The sequence below is a fragment of the Mytilus californianus genome, unplaced genomic scaffold (assembly GCF_021869535.1).
Source record: "Mytilus californianus isolate M0D057914Y unplaced genomic scaffold, xbMytCali1.0.p SCAF_10, whole genome shotgun sequence".
In the NCBI taxonomy this organism is placed as follows: domain Eukaryota; kingdom Metazoa; phylum Mollusca; class Bivalvia; order Mytilida; family Mytilidae; genus Mytilus; species Mytilus californianus.
The window spans coordinates 16,273,418-16,292,242 of record NW_026262582.1 but is presented as its reverse complement, the minus strand read 5'-3'; the positions used below and the strand labels follow the sequence as shown (position 1 = coordinate 16,292,242).

Genomic DNA, 18,825 nt, shown 5'->3' with positions numbered 1-18,825 from the left:
TCATACAATGTCTATAGCTGAAACTATCTGATATCTTCAAGCAATAGAAATAGGATGAGAGATATAAATTTTAAGGTGGTACCCAACACTTTGACTAATATTAATTTGGCTCGTTTAATTTTCATAAAATTTTGACAAAATGTTTACTTTGACCCTTTGACAAAAATATAAAAATTCCAAAAAATTTGAACCAGCCATTTTACCAGAAAAAATTCATTGGTTATATAGCAGTTTGACAAACACTAATTTTGATCATTGATAAGCTTAACATTTCCTTAAGAATACAACGTAATTAAAACGTTTAGCTGATTTTTACAGAGTTATCTCCCTGTAGTGTTAGGTACCACCTTAATTCCAATATTTTGTTATTATTGTGTTTCAGGACTCCTACATTATAGACAATGGTAGCCAAGGTTTATGGACCTGGATTGGTAAAGGCTCATCTAAGAAAGAAAGATCAGAAGCTATGAGAAATGCAATAGTATGTTGTTTTTGGTTTTTATGAATGGAACTTTGTTTAATGACTTGCAATTTGATTGATTTTCTCTTTAAAAAAAATATATATTGTTCAGCGTTATAAATTTGAAGGTAAAGCAATACTGAATATTCAGAAATTTCAGCATGCTGCTATTTCATTCAACCTTATATAATCTATTGAACAGTTATGAAATCAAGTCAACAGTTACCCGGTATACATTTTTGAAGTTTAATTCAGATTGACAAGAAATTTTCAGACTCTAGAAGATTGTAACTTTCAGTTGTAGTTTTTATATTTTGAACATCTAAAGTGTTAGGCCACCATTAAAAAATTCCTTGTTTGATGTTGCCCTACCCATGTCTTGTAGGATTGGGTAGTTAGGTAGGAATTTTACTTTTTTTTTGGCCAACAACATAAGTTACATGTTTTAGACAAGAAAACTATGTAAAAAAAGAATTCAAACTTTGTGTCATAACATTCTTAGGGTAGGCTGCTTTTTCACGGTTTTAGATGGGTAGGTAGGCAACATCAAATAATTAAAATTTTATTTTTGGCCTTATATAAATGAGAATGGATTAAACACTAATACCTGCAACAAAAGTGTTAGAGAATGATGAGACTTGTTTGTGTGTCCACACTTATATGTTGTTTATTTTTTAGGGTTTTATAAATAAGAAGGGGTTAGATCCCAATACTAGTGTTACCAGAGTTGTAGAAGATGGAGAACCTACAGATTTTAAATGTTTATTTAGAGACTGGCCACAGCCAAAAGTAGAAGGAAAAGTCTATAGTAGAAATAGAGTTGGTGAGTTTGCTAAATAACTGTGTTACAAAATTTACAATGATTGGAAACATATTTGCAAATTTATTTTTCAAAAAATTCTTGCTTTCCTGATGTTTGAGATTGTCTGTAATATTTTTTCCATCTTTGAATGTGACATTTTCTAAGTGGTCCGTACCCTGACAACCTTTCTATACTGTTTCGGAAGTTTTACCCTGCTTTGTACTAGACCGACACGCTGAGCGGGAATTTTAACATGCTAGTTCACAAGGTAACAAATTAAACAGTCCGCAGGAAGACATGTTACCTTACCCGGACACATTATTCTGACTCTGAGCCAACCAGTCTTTTGCTCTTACTACTTAATGCCTGGTTCTTAGTGGAGAAGCAGCAAATTCCAATTTTAAAGTCTTTGGTTTGACCCAGCCAGGTTTCAAACCCATGACCTCCTGCACTCGAGGCACACACTCTACCATGAGACCACCGAGGCGGTATTTCTGTATAATAAGATTATGTGGTAATGTCTTGTAGCAGAATAATAAATCCTATACATTAGTTGTCTTTGATAACATATGCATGTGTTTCTTTTCAGCTAAAACAATTCAGACAAAGTTTGATGCAACAACACTTCATGAAAACAGACAACTAGCTGCAGAGACACAAATGTTTGATGATGGTTCAGGAAGAGCTGAGGTAATATATGTCTGGAGTTTAAGCTTTCTTCAAAGAAAAGAATTTCTGAAAAGGTTTTTTTCATGGATTTTTTCAGCAGCAAACCTGTATATTTTTAACAAAATTAATTGTTTTGGATAATTGCTTTTGTTATTACTTGTAGTTCAAATCAATTAAGTATCATTTATCAAGATAAATTCTTGTAATCTTGTAAGCTTTTTCTCAGGATGTGGTATGATTACCAATGAGACATCTAGCAGTTAAAGACTATAGGACAAACAGTGAACAATTACATGTTACCATATGGCTTTCAACAATGAGCAAAACCCATAACATATAGTAAGCTATAAAGGCCTTAGGATGGCAATATGTGAAACAATTCATTATAGAAAAACGAAAGCCTTTTTTATACTAAAACATAAAACAAAAATAATCATGTTTGTGAGCACTTATACATACTCTAACCTGTGACAGTGGTGTAACAACACAACTTTACAATCAACCAAAATCTTTATATATTTTTAGGTTTGGAGAGTAGAAAACTTTGATTTGGTTCCACAAGAGAAACATCACATGGGAAAATTCTTTGGAGGAGATTGTTATGTTATCCAATACTCATATCCACATCCAGACAACAAAAATCATGTCATTTATTATTGGCAGGTAAGGCCCTCCATACTCCTGTCCTCTTTCAGACAACAAAAATCATGTCATTTATTATGGGCAGGTAAGGCCCTCCATACTCATATCTACATCCAGACAACAAAAATCATGTCATCTATTATTGGCAGGTAAGGACCTCCATACTCCTATCCTCATCCAGACAACAAAAATCATGTCATCTATTATTGGCATGTAAGGCCCTCCATACTCCTGTCCTCATCCAGATTACAAAAATCATGTAATCTATTATTGGTAGGTAAGGCCCTCCATACTCCTATCCACATCCAGACAACAAAAATCATGTCATCTATTATTGGCAGGTAAGGCCTTCCATACTCCTATCCACATCCAGACAACAAAAATCATGTCATCTATTATTGGCAGGTAAGGTCGTCCGTACACATGTTCACATTCAGACAACAACAAAAATCATGTCATCTATTTTTGGCAGGTAAGGTCCTCCTTACTCATGTCCTCATCCAGACAATAAAATTATGTCATCTATTATTGGCAGGTAAGGCCCTCCATACTCCTATCCACATCTAGACGACAAAGTTCATGTCATCTATTATTGGCAGGTAAGGCCCTCCATACTGCTGTCCTCATCCAGACAACAAAAATCATGTCATCTATTATTGGCAGGTAAGGCCCTCCATACACCTATCCACCGTCATACAACAAAATTATGTCGTCTATTATTGGCAGGTAAGGCCTTCTATACTCCTGTTTTCATCCATGTCATGTACTATTGGCAGGTAAAGCCCTCCATAAAGCTCCAATACTCATCCACATTCTGACAACAAAAATCATGTCATCTATATTATTGGCAGGTATTAGGCCTTCCATACACATGTTCACATCCAGACAACAAAAATTATGTCATGTATTATTGGCAGGTATGGCCCTCCATAAAGATTGTTATGTTATGTATGCATAAAGTACATCAATTTTACAGGCAGTTACAGGCAGGATTCAATTGATTCACATAAATTATATAATTCTTGAAAGATATCTATGTTTGCATTTACTGTTCATCATAACTAATGGCTTTAAAGATGGAAAGTCAAAAGTTACACTATTTTAGTTCATTTAATTTCATGTAAAAAATTTGTATTAAAAGCCAGAAATTGTCACAATTTTATAAATAGATAGTTTTAGAAATTTTAGCTAGTACAAATTTATATAAAAAGGATTTAATTTATTTGTATAAATTTCTAAATCCTTATAATTTTAAAATAACAAATGAAAACATGAAAAATAAATTTCTTTAATTTCACCTAATAGCTTTAAATTTTTATTGATTCTTTTAGGGAGCAAAATCAACAACAGACGAGAGAGGTACATCAGCATTGAAAGCTGTAGAAATGGATGATGCTTTAGGTGGAGCAGCTGTGCAGGTATGTACATGTATCACATGTTACTTAAGTATAAAGTTCAAGATTATAGTGAAAACTTCATTCTGTATTTTTTCACTTTGGCCACATCAACATAGGGATTGCGTTTCCGGTGGTGGCTACAATTGTTAAGTTTTCTGCTCAAGTCAGTTTGATAGGAACTACTTGTGATAGATCAATGATATTTTCTATAAGGTTGTATTACTATCAGTACATATCAGTTTGATGACTATTTTGAGGCCCTGCCCCCTAGGTCATGATCCAATGACTGAATTGATTAGCAATTTTCAATGTTAAGTTTTCTGCTTTAGTTAGTTTGATAGGATCTACTTGTGATAGATCATTGATATTTGATATAAAGTTGCATTACTATCAGTACATATCAGTTTGACAACTATTTTAAGGCCCTGCCCCCTAGGTCATGGTCCAGTGGCTTTGAATTAATTAGCAATTTTCAATGTTAAGTTTTCTGCTTAAGTTAGTTTGATAGGATCTACTTATGATAGATCACTATCAGTTTGATGATTATTTCAAGGCTCTGCCCCTAGGTCATGGTCCAGCCACTTTCAATTAATAAGCAATTTTTAGTGTTAAGTTTTCTACTTAAGTCAGTTTAATTGGAACTACTGACAATATTACAAAAATCTCAGTTTGTTGACCATTTGCAGGCCCTGTCCACAAGATCATGGTCCAGTGAGGGCTATTCCATCAAAATGTATGTGGGAGGATAGGAAGGGAAGTTTAATTATTGAATGTGGCTCATGGGTCTTTTTTCAGTATGCATCTATTACCATTATGCAAAATTATCCAAAAAATGGTTCTTGGTTGTAGGGATATTTTGAAAGTCCCTTCCTACTCTTCCACATACATTTTAATGGAATATCTCTGACTGAATTCATAAGCAATGTTGCTGTCCATCAGATTGTGTTTTTCTGAATTTTATGCCGATAGATGTGACATATCTCTGGTTTATTTATCTACTACTTTGAATTTTTTTTTCAAATATGTACATGTGCAGAACAATATTTTTTCTATTTATACATAACTGATTAAAAGCTGAAAATATTTTGTGGTAGAATTAGTTTTAATTGATTTTTGATATTTTTCATAGCACAGAAAAAGGCATGCAATGCTACATTTCTATATTATAAATAGGAAACATACCCCCTGGGTACCTAGAGTAACTAAAACAGTAGATGATAATTTTTTTCCTTGTGTTCTAGCTGCCCTCCAATGATTTTTATACGCCCGTTTATGGGACGTATTATGGTATACCGATGTCCATCCGTCGTCAACATGTCGGACATTAACTCAAAAACGCTTTAACCAATTTGCATAAAACTTTGGTGAATTGTTTATATCTATTGACGTGAGCTCCCTTTAGTTTTTTATAAATTTTAGATTTGACGTTTCCGAGTTTTGGGGTTTTATTCATTACAAAAAGGGGGATTTTCCAGTTTTCGAACAATAACTTAAAAACAATTTCACCAATTTGCAAGAAACTTTGGTGAATTGTTTATATATATTGACATGAGCTCCTTTTGGACTTTTATAAATTTTTAGATTTTATGTTTCCGAGTTATGGGTTTTTTTTTTCATTACAAAAAGGGGGATTTTCCAGTTTTCGGACAATAACTCAAAAATGCTTTGAGCAGTTTTCCTTAAACTATGGTGAATTGTTTATATATATTGACTTAAGCTCCCTTTTGATTTTTATAAATTTCAGATTTACGTTTACTAGTTATGGGGTTTTATTCATTAAAAAAGGGGTGATTTTCCAGTTTTCGGACAATAACTAAAAAATGCTTTCAGCAGTTTTCATGAAACTTTGGCAAATTGTTTATATTTAATTATGTAAGCTCCTTTTTGTTTTTATAAATTTCAGATTTTATGTTAACTAATTATGGGGTTTTATTCATTAAAAAAAGGGGGATTTTCCAGTTTTCGGACAATATCCTTATTCTGCATGGAATAGCCTTTGAAGAAAAAATATTTGCTACCATCAGTTTGTGTTGTTATAATGCTTTAACTGATATTTTATTATTGACCTTTGACTTCTGTTTCCAGGTACGAGTAGTACAAGGGAAAGAACCTATACATTTTATGGCTATATTTGACGGCAAAATGATAATCTTTGAGGTAAGACATTTATAAATGGTAATTATCATTACAATTGTAAAGTGTTAGATAAATAAAACATCATTCTTTAAGAATAGGGGGTGTCAGTTATTCCTACTAAATGTTATATTCCAAAGATCAAGGCCCATTATTCAGTATAACAGTAAAATTTTTGCAATGATTGCGCTATGCATTTTTGGCACAAGACAAAAAAATATCTGACTGTCCATTAAGATGTATTGTACAAGGTGATGAAATGTATAATATGAGTGCTGCGAAGATTCACCTGCCCCTTCTAAGGCCAAAACCTTTATTGACCAGGATTGTCAGTTTTCCTGCTGAAGGTCAGTGGTTTCTGTCTGTACACTGCGGCTTCCTCCCCATATAAAAAGCAAATAGTGCTGAAGGTAAAGTTGAACACCAATCAATTAATTAATCTAAGGCCTAAACTGAGCAAAACTTGAAGCAAAATAACATAATATATTGTATTTGGGCCAATTCTGGGGAAAATCTGTTTATAGACTGTCATACTGTAAATATATTGATAATTTTGTAAAAAAAAAAGATCAAATTGTGGAAATATTTTGTCACGTAATTTGATCTTAAAAGATTTTATTAATTAAGTAAGGTTTGCTTTACACTGCAACAGCAGATCTTAATGGAAGAAGAAAAACACAAAATAAAACCTGGTGAACAAGTTGGGTCTTTGAAATCTTGATATTTAATTTTAATCTCTGTGAAAAATAAACCAATTTACAGTATTGCTGACCTAGTACAAATAAAAAAGAAGATGTGGTATGATAGCCAATGAGACAACTCTTCACAAGAGACCACATGACACAGTAATTAACAGCTACAAGCACATTGCAAATGGAAGGTGATTGTTGGAATAAGGTTTTACTGCACTCCAAACTTCCAACTTGTATGACAGACAATACAACAAATTAAGTACGATAATCGTACTCAAAACTTTTATGACTGCAACGCCAAATTTATATAAAAATACCTTTTATTTTTCATTTCAATTTCAGGGAGGAAAAGCTGGTTGGGAAAATGGAGAAAAGAGCACGAACGGTCCTGGTGACACGTACATGTTACAAGTACGAGGTACAAATCCACTGAACACAAAAGCAGTTCAAGTTGACTTAGATGCAGAATCACTCAACTCTAATGATGTTTTTGTAATATTCTCTAAGAAAGCTATATATATCTGGTCAGGAAAGGTAAGTTTACTATAGTGAAATGTTTATGCCCTGCCTACAATAGTAGAAGGGCATTATGTTGTCTGGTCTGTGCATCCTGCTGTTTATATGTTGTCCCATATCAAGTTAAAGTTTAAGGTTAAGGTAGTTTACCATGAAGTTGAGGTCACATCAACTTGAAACTTATATAAATAAGAAGATTTGGTATGAGTGCCAATGAGACAACTCTTCATCCAAGTCACAATTTATAAAAAGTTAACAATTATAGTCAAAGTACGGCCTTCAACACGGAGCCTTGGCTCACACCGAACAGCAAGCGATAAAGGGCTCCAAAATGACTAGTGTAAAACAATTCAAACAGGAAAACCAATGGTCTAATCTATATAAAAAACGAGAAACACCTAAGAACCACACCAACAAACGACAACCACTGAACAACAATAAAAAATAATTTATGGATACATTAATGTTGACATTTCTATTTTATGATTTTACAATCAATATAATTATTATTTCAAAAATCCATTATTGTCATAGTAATTTACTGTTTTGTTTGTTTCTTATATCATGAATGATTACATTGTAATTAATCTGCCCTTCAAAGGCACATTGATTGGTTAATAAAATTATTAATATATGTTCATTATGATGTCAGCTAATTAAATTATACGCCAAATTAGAATTTGGACCCCATTAAAGAAATTCATATTAAAAAATAGGTTCCAATTCACTAGCTGCCATGCAGATAATTAATATATAGAGCAAGTATTTTTTTAGGGAAAATTTTAATTAGTTTAAGTTCTGAATATTATTTTACCTAATCTTGTAGGGTAGTACAGGAGATGAGAGAGAGATGGCTAAGAGAATAGCAAGTGCTTCTCCAAGGTATGACAAAGCTTCTTAATTTAGTACTCCTTATGATAAATAAACAACCGAAGTCAAAAGAGGGGTATATGTGAATGGACAAACAAGAAGTAAAATAGCCATTTCATGATGAACGAAAGATTTAGAAATACTGTAAACTAACTTTATTTTCGCGTTTAGCCCTTTCTAGCCCATTTTGCAGGGTTTTAATTTTGCCATTTTTAGATTGACTCGATGCATTTATATAAGGGAAGATATAACTTTTACAGATTTGCAACAATTTTTATTCACGTTATTTAACTAGTCGCAAAAATAAATTGCTCACGAAAATTAGTTAGTTTACAGTAGTTTACACATTGCAGGAAAAAACAATTGTGCAGCTGCTCAAAAGACTGATTTACACTGTCACTGATTAGTCACTACTAGTCAAAATGTATCTCCATACACTTGTACCAATTTACTATGTAATTTAAGCAGATGCTATTAAATACCATTGATTTAGGATTAGACAACAACTATGAATGGTGAATTTGACTGTTGTTTATAAATATGTGATTTATTATTTAGAAATCCTACAATGGTATTTGAGGGTCAAGAGAAGGAGGACTTCTGGAACTGTTTGGGAGGAAAAAAACCATACTCTAGTGATAAAAGATTACAGGTACATATATAACAGGGGATCATAAAGCCACCTTCACATTTCTTTCATTTTTGAATGATTTTTAGAATCACTGTGTAAAATGTTTATTGCTGGACTAGAAAACTAGACAAACCTCTAAGCTGGTATCTACTTTAATAATAGAGTTATGCTTGAGTGAATTACAAAGCTTGTACCTTTACAGAGAAATTTTGTATAAGTTTAAGTGTAAGAGAAAATAAATTAGTTCCTACTCATTAAATAACGAGTTATAGTCACATCACTTTATAGTGTGATTTGACAGCACAAACAGTACAGGAATACAGTCACTGGACTTCTCCCATCCTACACTAACCCATACTGAATGGGTGGGTGGGGTTGAGGGGGCTATTGCACGATTTACATTAACAAAATTTTAAAATGTTAGTTTTTGTTTTTTTACAAATTTAACCTATCCCTTGAAAATTTTAGCAGTAATAAGAACATTGCAAAAATTTCCAATTTTTCAATATCTGCTGTCAAAATATCACTTCATCTGGTTTTTGATGTATTTAATTTTTTAACCAGTTTTACTGAAAGTTATTAAATCAAAATATTTTAGTGTCAAAATTACACTGTTGTCTGTTTCAGGAACCTGACAGTGGACATCCTGCTAGATTATTTCAATTGTCAAATGCAGCAGGTAAATTTACCTGTGATGAAATACCAGATTTTGCACAGGTAAGAAATAACACTATGGATCAAAATCTGTTTGTCTTAAGTTAACAAATTGATAGAACATTATTTTGTTTTCTGATGTCAGAGTCTATTTAAAACAATATCTTCATCCTTATCTGCAACTCAAAATTGATGCCCTCCTATTTTATTTTATTTATCATTTTCAATTTAATTCCCCCCCCCCCTTTTGCTGAAAGGAGGGGTATAATGATTTCTGTCTGTCTATCCTCTAATGAAATTGAGTCACACTTTTCTACGCAACTACAAATAAGAGCATCCTGAAATATTATACCGACTTCATGTGAGCATGCTTTACTGTGATATGTGTTTTCATTTTCATAATTTATCAACTTCCATTGTTTATTGTCAATAGTCATGTTCATTAATCATTGAACTCTTACCAGTAAAAATATTTTAAAATTATATATAGTTGATTTTTATTGGATTTTAAGAAATTAGGACAATTTTGAATATGATGTAATGTATTTTGTTGTATTTACAGCCAGATTTAGTTGAAGATGATGTAATGATATTAGATGTGTGGGATAGTGTTTATATCTGGATTGGAAGTGGTGCCAATCAACAAGAGAAGAAAGAGGCGGCAAGACTAGCACAGGTATGAAGGTCAAGATTTATTAGTCCCACTATGCGGACAGTTCCAGTTTAATAAGAAAAACTTGCAGGAAGATATCGTTAGGTGTATAAAAGTTGCCTTAAAGTGACATTCCAAAAGTCTTACAACTCTGGAAAAACAAATTAGAGAATTTCTGAAGTCAAAGGCAAGTTTACTTTTATTGATCCTAACAACAGTGTATAGTTTGAAGTAAAATGTTCCAAACATAGTTACTGGCGTATAAAAATTATAAAATCCATATATACTCCCAAGATCAAATAAGTGGTATCATCCATTTAAATCTGGTACCTTTTTCAGGAATATATAGATACAGATCCAGCAGGAAGGGACCCAGACACACCTATGTATATGGTGAAACAAGGAATGGAACCACCCACTTTTACAGGATTTTTTGGATTATGGGACAGAGATATGTGGAGTGTAAGTATTCATCATATTATACATACCTGCCCACTTTTCAAAATCTCCATGAGGGATTTTAAACACAAGAGGACCAAATGCTGTTCTTATATTGCCATAAGTATTTTTGATCTACTACTATATTGTTTGAATGAGTATGTATGTGCTTAAATACCCTTTTACCTAATTTGAATGCCTGTTTTGAGGTGTACAATTTATAAAATCAAGCTTTTCAAAATTCAGGTCAACACCTCTCATGGGGAAATCCCCAGAAATCATGAAGGTTGGCAGATCTGATGATACGATTTGCTTGATTTATTTTCACAGTAACAAAAATATCAGATATTTTTATTTAAAAACAAATTGATGATGAGATAATGTATTTATACTTCACATGAATAGATGTTTATTATTGTGATACTCACCCAATCACATTTTTGGCTACAATAAAAACCTAGGAATAATTTCTGAATTTACAGTATATCATCAAATACCCATACTGTAAATTCAGAAATTTTGCTTGTATTTATTATTGCTATTGTTGAACATTGGAGCTGTATTATAATTCTAGGAAATGCTGCATGCAAATAAGAGCCTCCTCATGGGGTTTTTGATTATGTGATTACTTGGCCGTTTTTATAGTGATTATTTGATTACCAGACCAAACATTTCATGATTATTTGAGTATTTGATATTATATAGGACTATTTTTGATTATTTGATTATCTTGTTTTAAAAAATGATTAATGATTATGTGATTATATTGGCAAAAAAATGTGATTATGTGATTACTTGGACACCCCCATGAGGGGCCACAAATAATGCGAAGATGGGAAATGAGACAACACACATTCTAGTATCATATTTTGCAGCTTAATACTTTAAAACATTGAAATTTTAAGCAGTAAATCAGACATATCAGGATATATAGATATATAATCAATGTACTCCTGTAGAAGATAGGTCCATATGAGCTCACTTCAACAGCCCTTGTAATGAATTTGCTAGAATTAGAAATCAAAGTTTATTTAATTCAATTTCTCTTTCAGAAAGGACAATCATACCAAGAATTAATGCAACATTTAGGAGATGGAAATGAAGCCTTGACATTAGTGAAAGCAGTAAGTAGTCCCATTAAGACCCTCTTTCTATATATAAATAATACCTTACAGAGCCTCTTTTGATGTTGTCCACTGAAAAAATTCATTGATGAATGCAGTAAAAAGAAAAATAACAAAAATACTAAACTCCAAGCAAAATTCAATATGGAAAGTTCTTATCAAATGTCAAAATCAAAAGCTCAAACACATCAAACGAATGTAAAATTGCAGATTGTCACAACAAATTACACAATTGGTAAAATGCTATTTGCAAAGAAACTTTGGATTTATCAAACTCTTTTGAAGTTCAGAACATTTCCCTTTATAATCTTTGTAAAATATCTAAGAATATAATCATTTAAACTCCTAGACCTATCTTCCCTATTTTATCTTCTGCTAGGAGGTAGGACCTACCTTCCCTATTTTATCTTCTGCCAGGAGGTAGGACCTACCTTCCCTATTTTATCTTCTGTCAGGAGGTAGGAAACAAGTATATACTTTTTTAGGCCTGATATGAAAACCTTTAAAGGAAAATAGACAAAAATATTTTATATTTACTTCTGTTATTATACCCCGCTTCAAAAAAGTGGGGTATACTGTTTTACCTCTGTCTGTCCGTCAGTCCGTCCATCCATCCCATGAATATTTTTCGTCGTATCTTTCTCAGGAACTACATTACAAGGATTTCTGAAATTTGTTTTCAGGGTTTATATTAGTGATGCGTTTTCAGATTCATCACTCAACTTCCTGTTTACCTTATACTTTTAGCGGGCAGGGGTATCATTAATGAGCAGTAGCTCACAAATTCACTTGTTTGACCTGTAAGAATATCAGTACTAATATGAGGGTCTGAATGGGATATACAGAATAGAGAATAACTGACAAAAAAAATAAAGAATAAGGAATAATTGGCAAAAAAAGTAAGGAATAGAGAATGATGGGCAATCAAAATGAAGAATAGAGAATGATGGGCAAAAACAAAGTGGAGAAAAGTGGCCTAAAAATTAAAGAATACAGAAATTGAAGAGCCCAGAACCAGACCCTATTATACTGCTGTGATATGTAGTTAAGTTTAGCATGTTTGATCTTCTTGTTTCAGGCTGATGTCAACGGAGAATTTAGTTATGATTCTGTACCTAAATACCCCCTAGAACAATTAGCTGTGTCAGCAGAAGAACTTCCAAATGGTGTGGACCCTTCATGTAAAGAGGTATGTGTCTATAAATAGATTTGTTAATAATGTTTTAGTTGTTAAATGGGCCAATTCATAAATTCAACATCAATAACATTCTGTAACCTCAGTGTCCTCTGAAATGATGTTTTATCTAAACAGAAATGTTTTCAATAGTGTTGTTCCCATGATATAAAAGATATTCAAAACTGCTGTAAACCAACTAATTTTCGTGAGGGATTTTTTTTTTGGCAACTTTTGTGAGTAGAAAAATAACATGATTATAAATCGTCGCTAATATGTACACTTGGATCTTTCCTATATACATTCATGAAGAAAAAAAGAAAATTGTGAAAATGAATGGCTGCAAAGTCAGCTAGAGAGGACTAAATGTAAAGATACATGTAGGTATCATCAAAAATAAATTGGTTTACAGTATTTCTGTATAGGATCATTGTGAATATACATACGACTAGATACCAATATAGAAAACTAAGGCCAGGAATGCCAGTAATATCTTTAAGGCAAAGGAAACATAATTTTGGATTTTGATGAAATTTTGTATGCATCTAGAACTTTACTTGTTTTACTGTTTCAGATTTTTGACAAATGCAATTTGAATTGAAAAAATGCATATGAATAATTTTTGACAAATGCAATTTAAATTGAAAAAATGTATATGTATAATTATACCCCCCGCTTTAAAAAAGGGGGGTATACTGTTTTACCTCTGTTTGTCTGTCTGTCCATCTGTCCAATGAATATTTTTCGTTGCATCTTTCTCAGGAACTACATTACAAGGATTTCTGAAATTTGGATTCCGGGGTTATATGAGTCAGCTATACTGTGTGATGAGTTTTCAGATTCATCACTTAACAACTTCCTGTTTACCTACATTAATATCATTTTACACGTGACATCAAAGTTGAAAATTTTCACATTTTTCTCAGGAACTACATTACAAGGATTTCTGAAATTTGGTTTCAGTGTTTATATAAGTCGGCTATACCATGTGATGCGTTTTCAGATTCATCACTAAACAACTTCCTGTTTACCGTCAAGTATTTGGGCTGGGGGTATCATCAGTGAGCAGTAGCTCGCAGTTTCTCTTTTTTTTTACATACATTCTATACATTTATAAACCTTTTTCACAAATTTAAATTTACGGTATCTTTGGAATTATAAACATGGTAAAGGCTAAACAAATCATATTATTTGTAAATATTCAGATGCAGATTAACAAGTTCTAAATGCATACAAAATTTCATCAAAATCCAAATGATCCCCCAATTACGTATACTTTGTCTATTGAATCTCAAGTGTGCTGAGAAAATATTTAACGTGTTGACTTAAGAAATATTTCATTATATTTTTTTAAAATGTTTTGTTTATTTCAGATCCACTTAAGTCCAGAAGACTTTGATAGACTATTTAAAATGAAATACCAAGATTTTGTTACAAAACCACAATGGAAGCAACAAGAATTAAAGAAGAAATTTGGAATTTTTTAAATTATCATGCTCACTCAAATTTTCCAGGAACTGCTTGGGATTATGGGATATTGTTTACTGACTGTAATCCAGATTGTTATCATGTTTTTCATTGGTCATGTGACAAATTCAACCAACCTAATCATGTTTTCAAATTTGTTCATTACCCATAATTCAGTATCTGGATAGCAATAATGTTAAATCACTTAGTACTTATGAAGTAGTTTTTCTGTATTAAAATGCAGATCTTATTTTTATGCAACCTTTTATTTGTTTCCTACAGTTAAGGCCCTTTTTCAGGACGTCAGGATTGGGCCTTCTATTGTGACTCGGGAATGAAAGATCCGGGAGAGGATGTTTTAATTTTTCAGGAATTCAGGATCACACTCCCCTCCTACTGCCCCTCAGTTAAGATGAATACCTAACTTTGGTTAAAATAACAGGCGCTTTAGATAATTCCTTTTGAAACTTAAGCTTCCAGTAAGACCTATAAAAAACTCAGCTTTCAGAAATTTAATTCATCAAGAAAGTTAAGCACAGATAACTTAGACAGAGTTCTTTAAATGCAAGTTTTATAATAGATACGACTGAAGCAAAACATAGCTAAAGCTTGTAAGCTTTATGGCCGAAATTATAGCCCAAATAAAAGTGTTCCAGGCTTTCATGCAATAACTAAAGTCCTTTTAGATCTGAAAGCTGGTCATGTGAATTCTACCATCCCTGGCCCTATCGACAAGAAGCAGAACAGGGATCCAGTGGACTGAAATTGTTCCATAATAGTGAAAGCATAGTTTATGAAGGTTTAAACAGTGTTATATAGGATTCACACTTCACATACCTGCCAACTTCTCAAAATCGCCATGGGGGATTTTAAGGCACAAAAGGACCTAATGCATACCTATACATAAATTAGAACATCTATGGTTTTGAATGAGTATACAGGTGTTAAAAATGTATTTTTTACTCCTCTGAATGCCTTTTTTAAAGTATTTAGTCTAAATATTTGAGTTTTATAAGGGGTCAGGTCAACACCTCTCATGGGGGATATCCCCCATAAAGTGGGAAAGATGGCAGGTCTGACTTCAGGTTAGATAACTATGTGAAGGAATGGATTAGTATTATTGATTATACAGCGTACACAATTGCTTTTTACTTGTATCAATGCAAGGTAGAAATAAAAGTGCTTTAGTGGTGTTTTTTTTTATGAATGTGTCCATATTTTTTGACATTACAAAATTTGATTTGTATTTTCATATCATATTCAAGTTTTATTATATACCTTAATTTATGAAGAAGTACTAATAATAGATTTATGTGGTTTTTAAGGGAAAAAGGACTTTTTGTCTGCTTTATATTACATATCTAAATTTATTTTTCAAACTTGTGATGTTTTTGTTACTTTTCTATAGTACATCTTTTTATGAATTGTTATTTCTGTTGAATGTTATATATATATATACAACATATATGCAAATATTTAAATAACAAAATATCTTATTATTCTATGTAACTAAGTCTTTCTAAGAATGTTGTTTTTATATATTTTTTGACAAAATAATAAAATGGGGAAAAATAATTTTGAAGATTTTAGCAATATGGTATTGAAGTTAAATTAAACTTGTTTTGCAATTAAATATTTGTTGAGCAATTATATCAAAAGTGATAAAGATTTTTATGAAATTACATATTGAAATAAAATCCTGAAATTAGATTACATGCATAAATTATTGGTTTTTCTCCCAATTCTGACCACTTTTTCTCCTGAATGAAGTTGGGAAATAATTTACAAATGACATATTTCATAAGCCTCATGCCTGCTAGTAATTTGATGAAAATTAGTATTCATTACTTTGAAAAATAATGCATTTATTAAACAATAAGTTTAAACAGGGTATTTTGCTACTATTGGTAAATGAATCGTTTAGCGCTTTTCCTAGAAAGTAGATCTATATCCAAACTTTCACTTCTGCCACATTGTACTTAGAATCAGTATTTGGTCACTAAGTGGTCAATGCCCTCTTTTACTTGTAAAGAAACTGACAGCTGTAGTTATCTGGAATCTCAAACATATCTTTAAATTTAAGAGCATTACGTTTTCATTACAATCATATCATTTTGTGCAATAACAATTATTACATTCCAAACGTCAAAATCAAACATGTTTGTTTTATGTGCGCACATTTAAGTGTATGTACACATTTTTTTAGATATATGTATCAATGCTTCAGCTGAATTCTTGAGTGTAGATTTTAAATGAAAGGAAGAAATTGACAAATAAAGAATCTTGAGAGTAGATATTTTATATGAAAGCTCAGAAAGGAAGAAATTGACAAATAAAGATTCTTGAGAGTAGATATTTTATAAGAAAAGAAGAAAGTGAGAAATGACATACTGTAGTTTAACAAATTTTCAAGACTTTTGCGAAAATAAATTGTCACAAATATGTGAAAATCTGATCTTATCTCATATCAATACATCAACTAAGTTAGAAAATCTGAAAATAAATTGTAGTGAAATTCGCTAGAAAGGACTAAAAGTGAAAAAAGAATCTCCTACAATGAGTTGGTTTACAGAAATATAGCCACTGAAGCATTTAAATGATTTACAAGTTGAATTATTATGATGTGTAACGAGGTATTTTAGACAAAGGGTGTTTGATGCTATAAATGTGTCATTCCATGCTTACGCTTTAACCAGCATTGAAAAAATAGCTGCACAAGTATTGCATTTTTTATTACTAAGATGTGAAGGTTACATACGAATCCTATTTTTTGTGCTATGCTTAATTTGCTACGTAAATAGACCGTTATAAGAGAAAAGAACAAAGTAAAGTATTTTTCACATGTATTTTATCTTAGTATGGGCACTTTGTATTAAAATAATTTTTTTTTAACAAGTGCATACAGCTTAACAATGCTTTTTTAACAGAACATTCCAGATATGCATTATGTATCCATATGCAATTAATAATTTCAACATTCCAGCAATGTTATCTTTAAAAACAGCAGATCTGAAAAATAGCACAAGTAGGCATTTTATTCATCTAGTTAAAAATAAAAAACAAAATGCATAATAAATTTGTTTAGAGGTAATGATGAACAAATTTTATGAAAAAACTACTTAAATAAGTTAAAAATGTTATCCAACCATTATCTTGTGAAGAAAAATTCTGTTTTTATTTTTCACTTGCATATCAAATTATCTCCCTTTCAACAAGAGGCTTACCTTAATCTATTGACATCATTGTTTTATACAAGCAGCATTTTGACCACATAATCTACACATTTTCTCCCTGGCAGCGGCCAACATGTTCTATAAGCATAATTTACACCTTTAATGATTTTTTTCAAAAGGAAACCTAACTTGGTTATTAATAAGACATTTTCTTGGTAACAAGAGGCTTACATGGGCTGTAAATTAACACTTTTTGTTACATATTTTTTGCAGGGTTGTATGTTACTGTTATATGTTTGAACTTATTTACATCTACTTTGTTTTTTAGTAGTATTACAAATCTATATAAATAAAATGTTATATATACAGAGAGAAAAAAGTTGTTTAATTATTTACACCTCAAGTCTTTTAATTCCAGTCAAACTCCCTATCAAGTTGAAGTTGCCACTTTTACGATGAACAAAACTTCCAATCCAATGGCAACTTTTAAAAGTTTTTTTGTTCTTTTTAATAAACTGTTTTTTTTTTTAAATTAATTGTTTTGTTAGTTCTTGTCCTTAACATGCATGAAATACTTGCCACTGGATATTAAGGTTGAGGCATGAAATACTTGCCACTGTATATTAAGGTTGATGCATGAAATACTTGCCACTGTATCTTAAGGTTGATGCATGAAACACTGTATATTAAGGTTGATGCATGAAATACTTGCCACTGTATATTAAGGTTGATGCATGAAATACTTGCCACTGTATATTAAGGTTGATGCATGAAATACCTGCCACTGTATATTAAGGTTGATGACCCCTTCTGTAGGCCTGTGTATTACAAAATTTTCAAAGTGCTACAATATCAAAACAGTAAAAATACAGAATAAGAAGTGTTGTGCCTTTTTGTACATGTATGTTCAATGCAATACTGTTAAATGTTTCTTTGCGTTTAATAGAAAATAGGAATTTGGTGGCAAATCAAGCCAAGACTTTATTACAGAGATTTTCGTTATAAAATGGTAAAAATAGACTACTCTCTTGCTTGTCCATGATGTGCTACAATTATTGTTAACAAAAAGTCCTAAACAACCTTTACAATCCAAACAACCTCATGCTGAGCCACTAAAGTCGAGCGCACCCTAGAAGGAGTACTTGAATAAGTACAATTTTATAATAATCGATATCTTTTTTATGCCCCCACCGTAGGCAATGGGGGCATTAAGTGTTACCCTTGACCTTCTGTCCTGTCTTTCCGTCCGTCCGTCCCATTTTCGTTTAAGCACTCTTAACTCAAGTTTTCCTTATGCAAACTTTATGAAACTCGCAATGTTAAAAACCAAA

At 31.8% G+C, this 18,825-nt stretch overlaps 1 protein-coding gene across 6 annotated transcripts in view; it reads left to right on the top strand.

Moving 5' to 3' along the window:
- LOC127717694 (advillin-like) overlaps positions 1–17,873 on the top strand; it is a 70,837-nt gene extending 52,964 nt beyond the window's left edge. For all 6 annotated transcript variants that reach the window (XM_052223447.1, XM_052223449.1, XM_052223444.1 and 3 more), the window contains 15 exons: positions 383–481; positions 1,139–1,283; positions 1,852–1,952; positions 2,457–2,594; positions 3,905–3,991; positions 6,056–6,127; positions 7,138–7,329; positions 8,138–8,193; positions 8,740–8,833; positions 9,440–9,529; positions 10,029–10,142; positions 10,458–10,580; positions 11,609–11,680; positions 12,759–12,869; positions 14,228–17,873. In XM_052223447.1, the coding sequence (XP_052079407.1) occupies positions 383–481; positions 1,139–1,283; positions 1,852–1,952; positions 2,457–2,594; positions 3,905–3,991; positions 6,056–6,127; positions 7,138–7,329; positions 8,138–8,193; positions 8,740–8,833; positions 9,440–9,529; positions 10,029–10,142; positions 10,458–10,580; positions 11,609–11,680; positions 12,759–12,869; positions 14,228–14,341 (1,608 nt within the window). In that variant the 3' untranslated portion in view covers positions 14,342–17,873. The remainder of the gene's footprint in view (positions 1–382; positions 482–1,138; positions 1,284–1,851; positions 1,953–2,456; positions 2,595–3,904; positions 3,992–6,055; positions 6,128–7,137; positions 7,330–8,137; positions 8,194–8,739; positions 8,834–9,439; positions 9,530–10,028; positions 10,143–10,457; positions 10,581–11,608; positions 11,681–12,758; positions 12,870–14,227) is intronic.
- Positions 17,874–18,825: the final 952 nt, after the last annotated feature.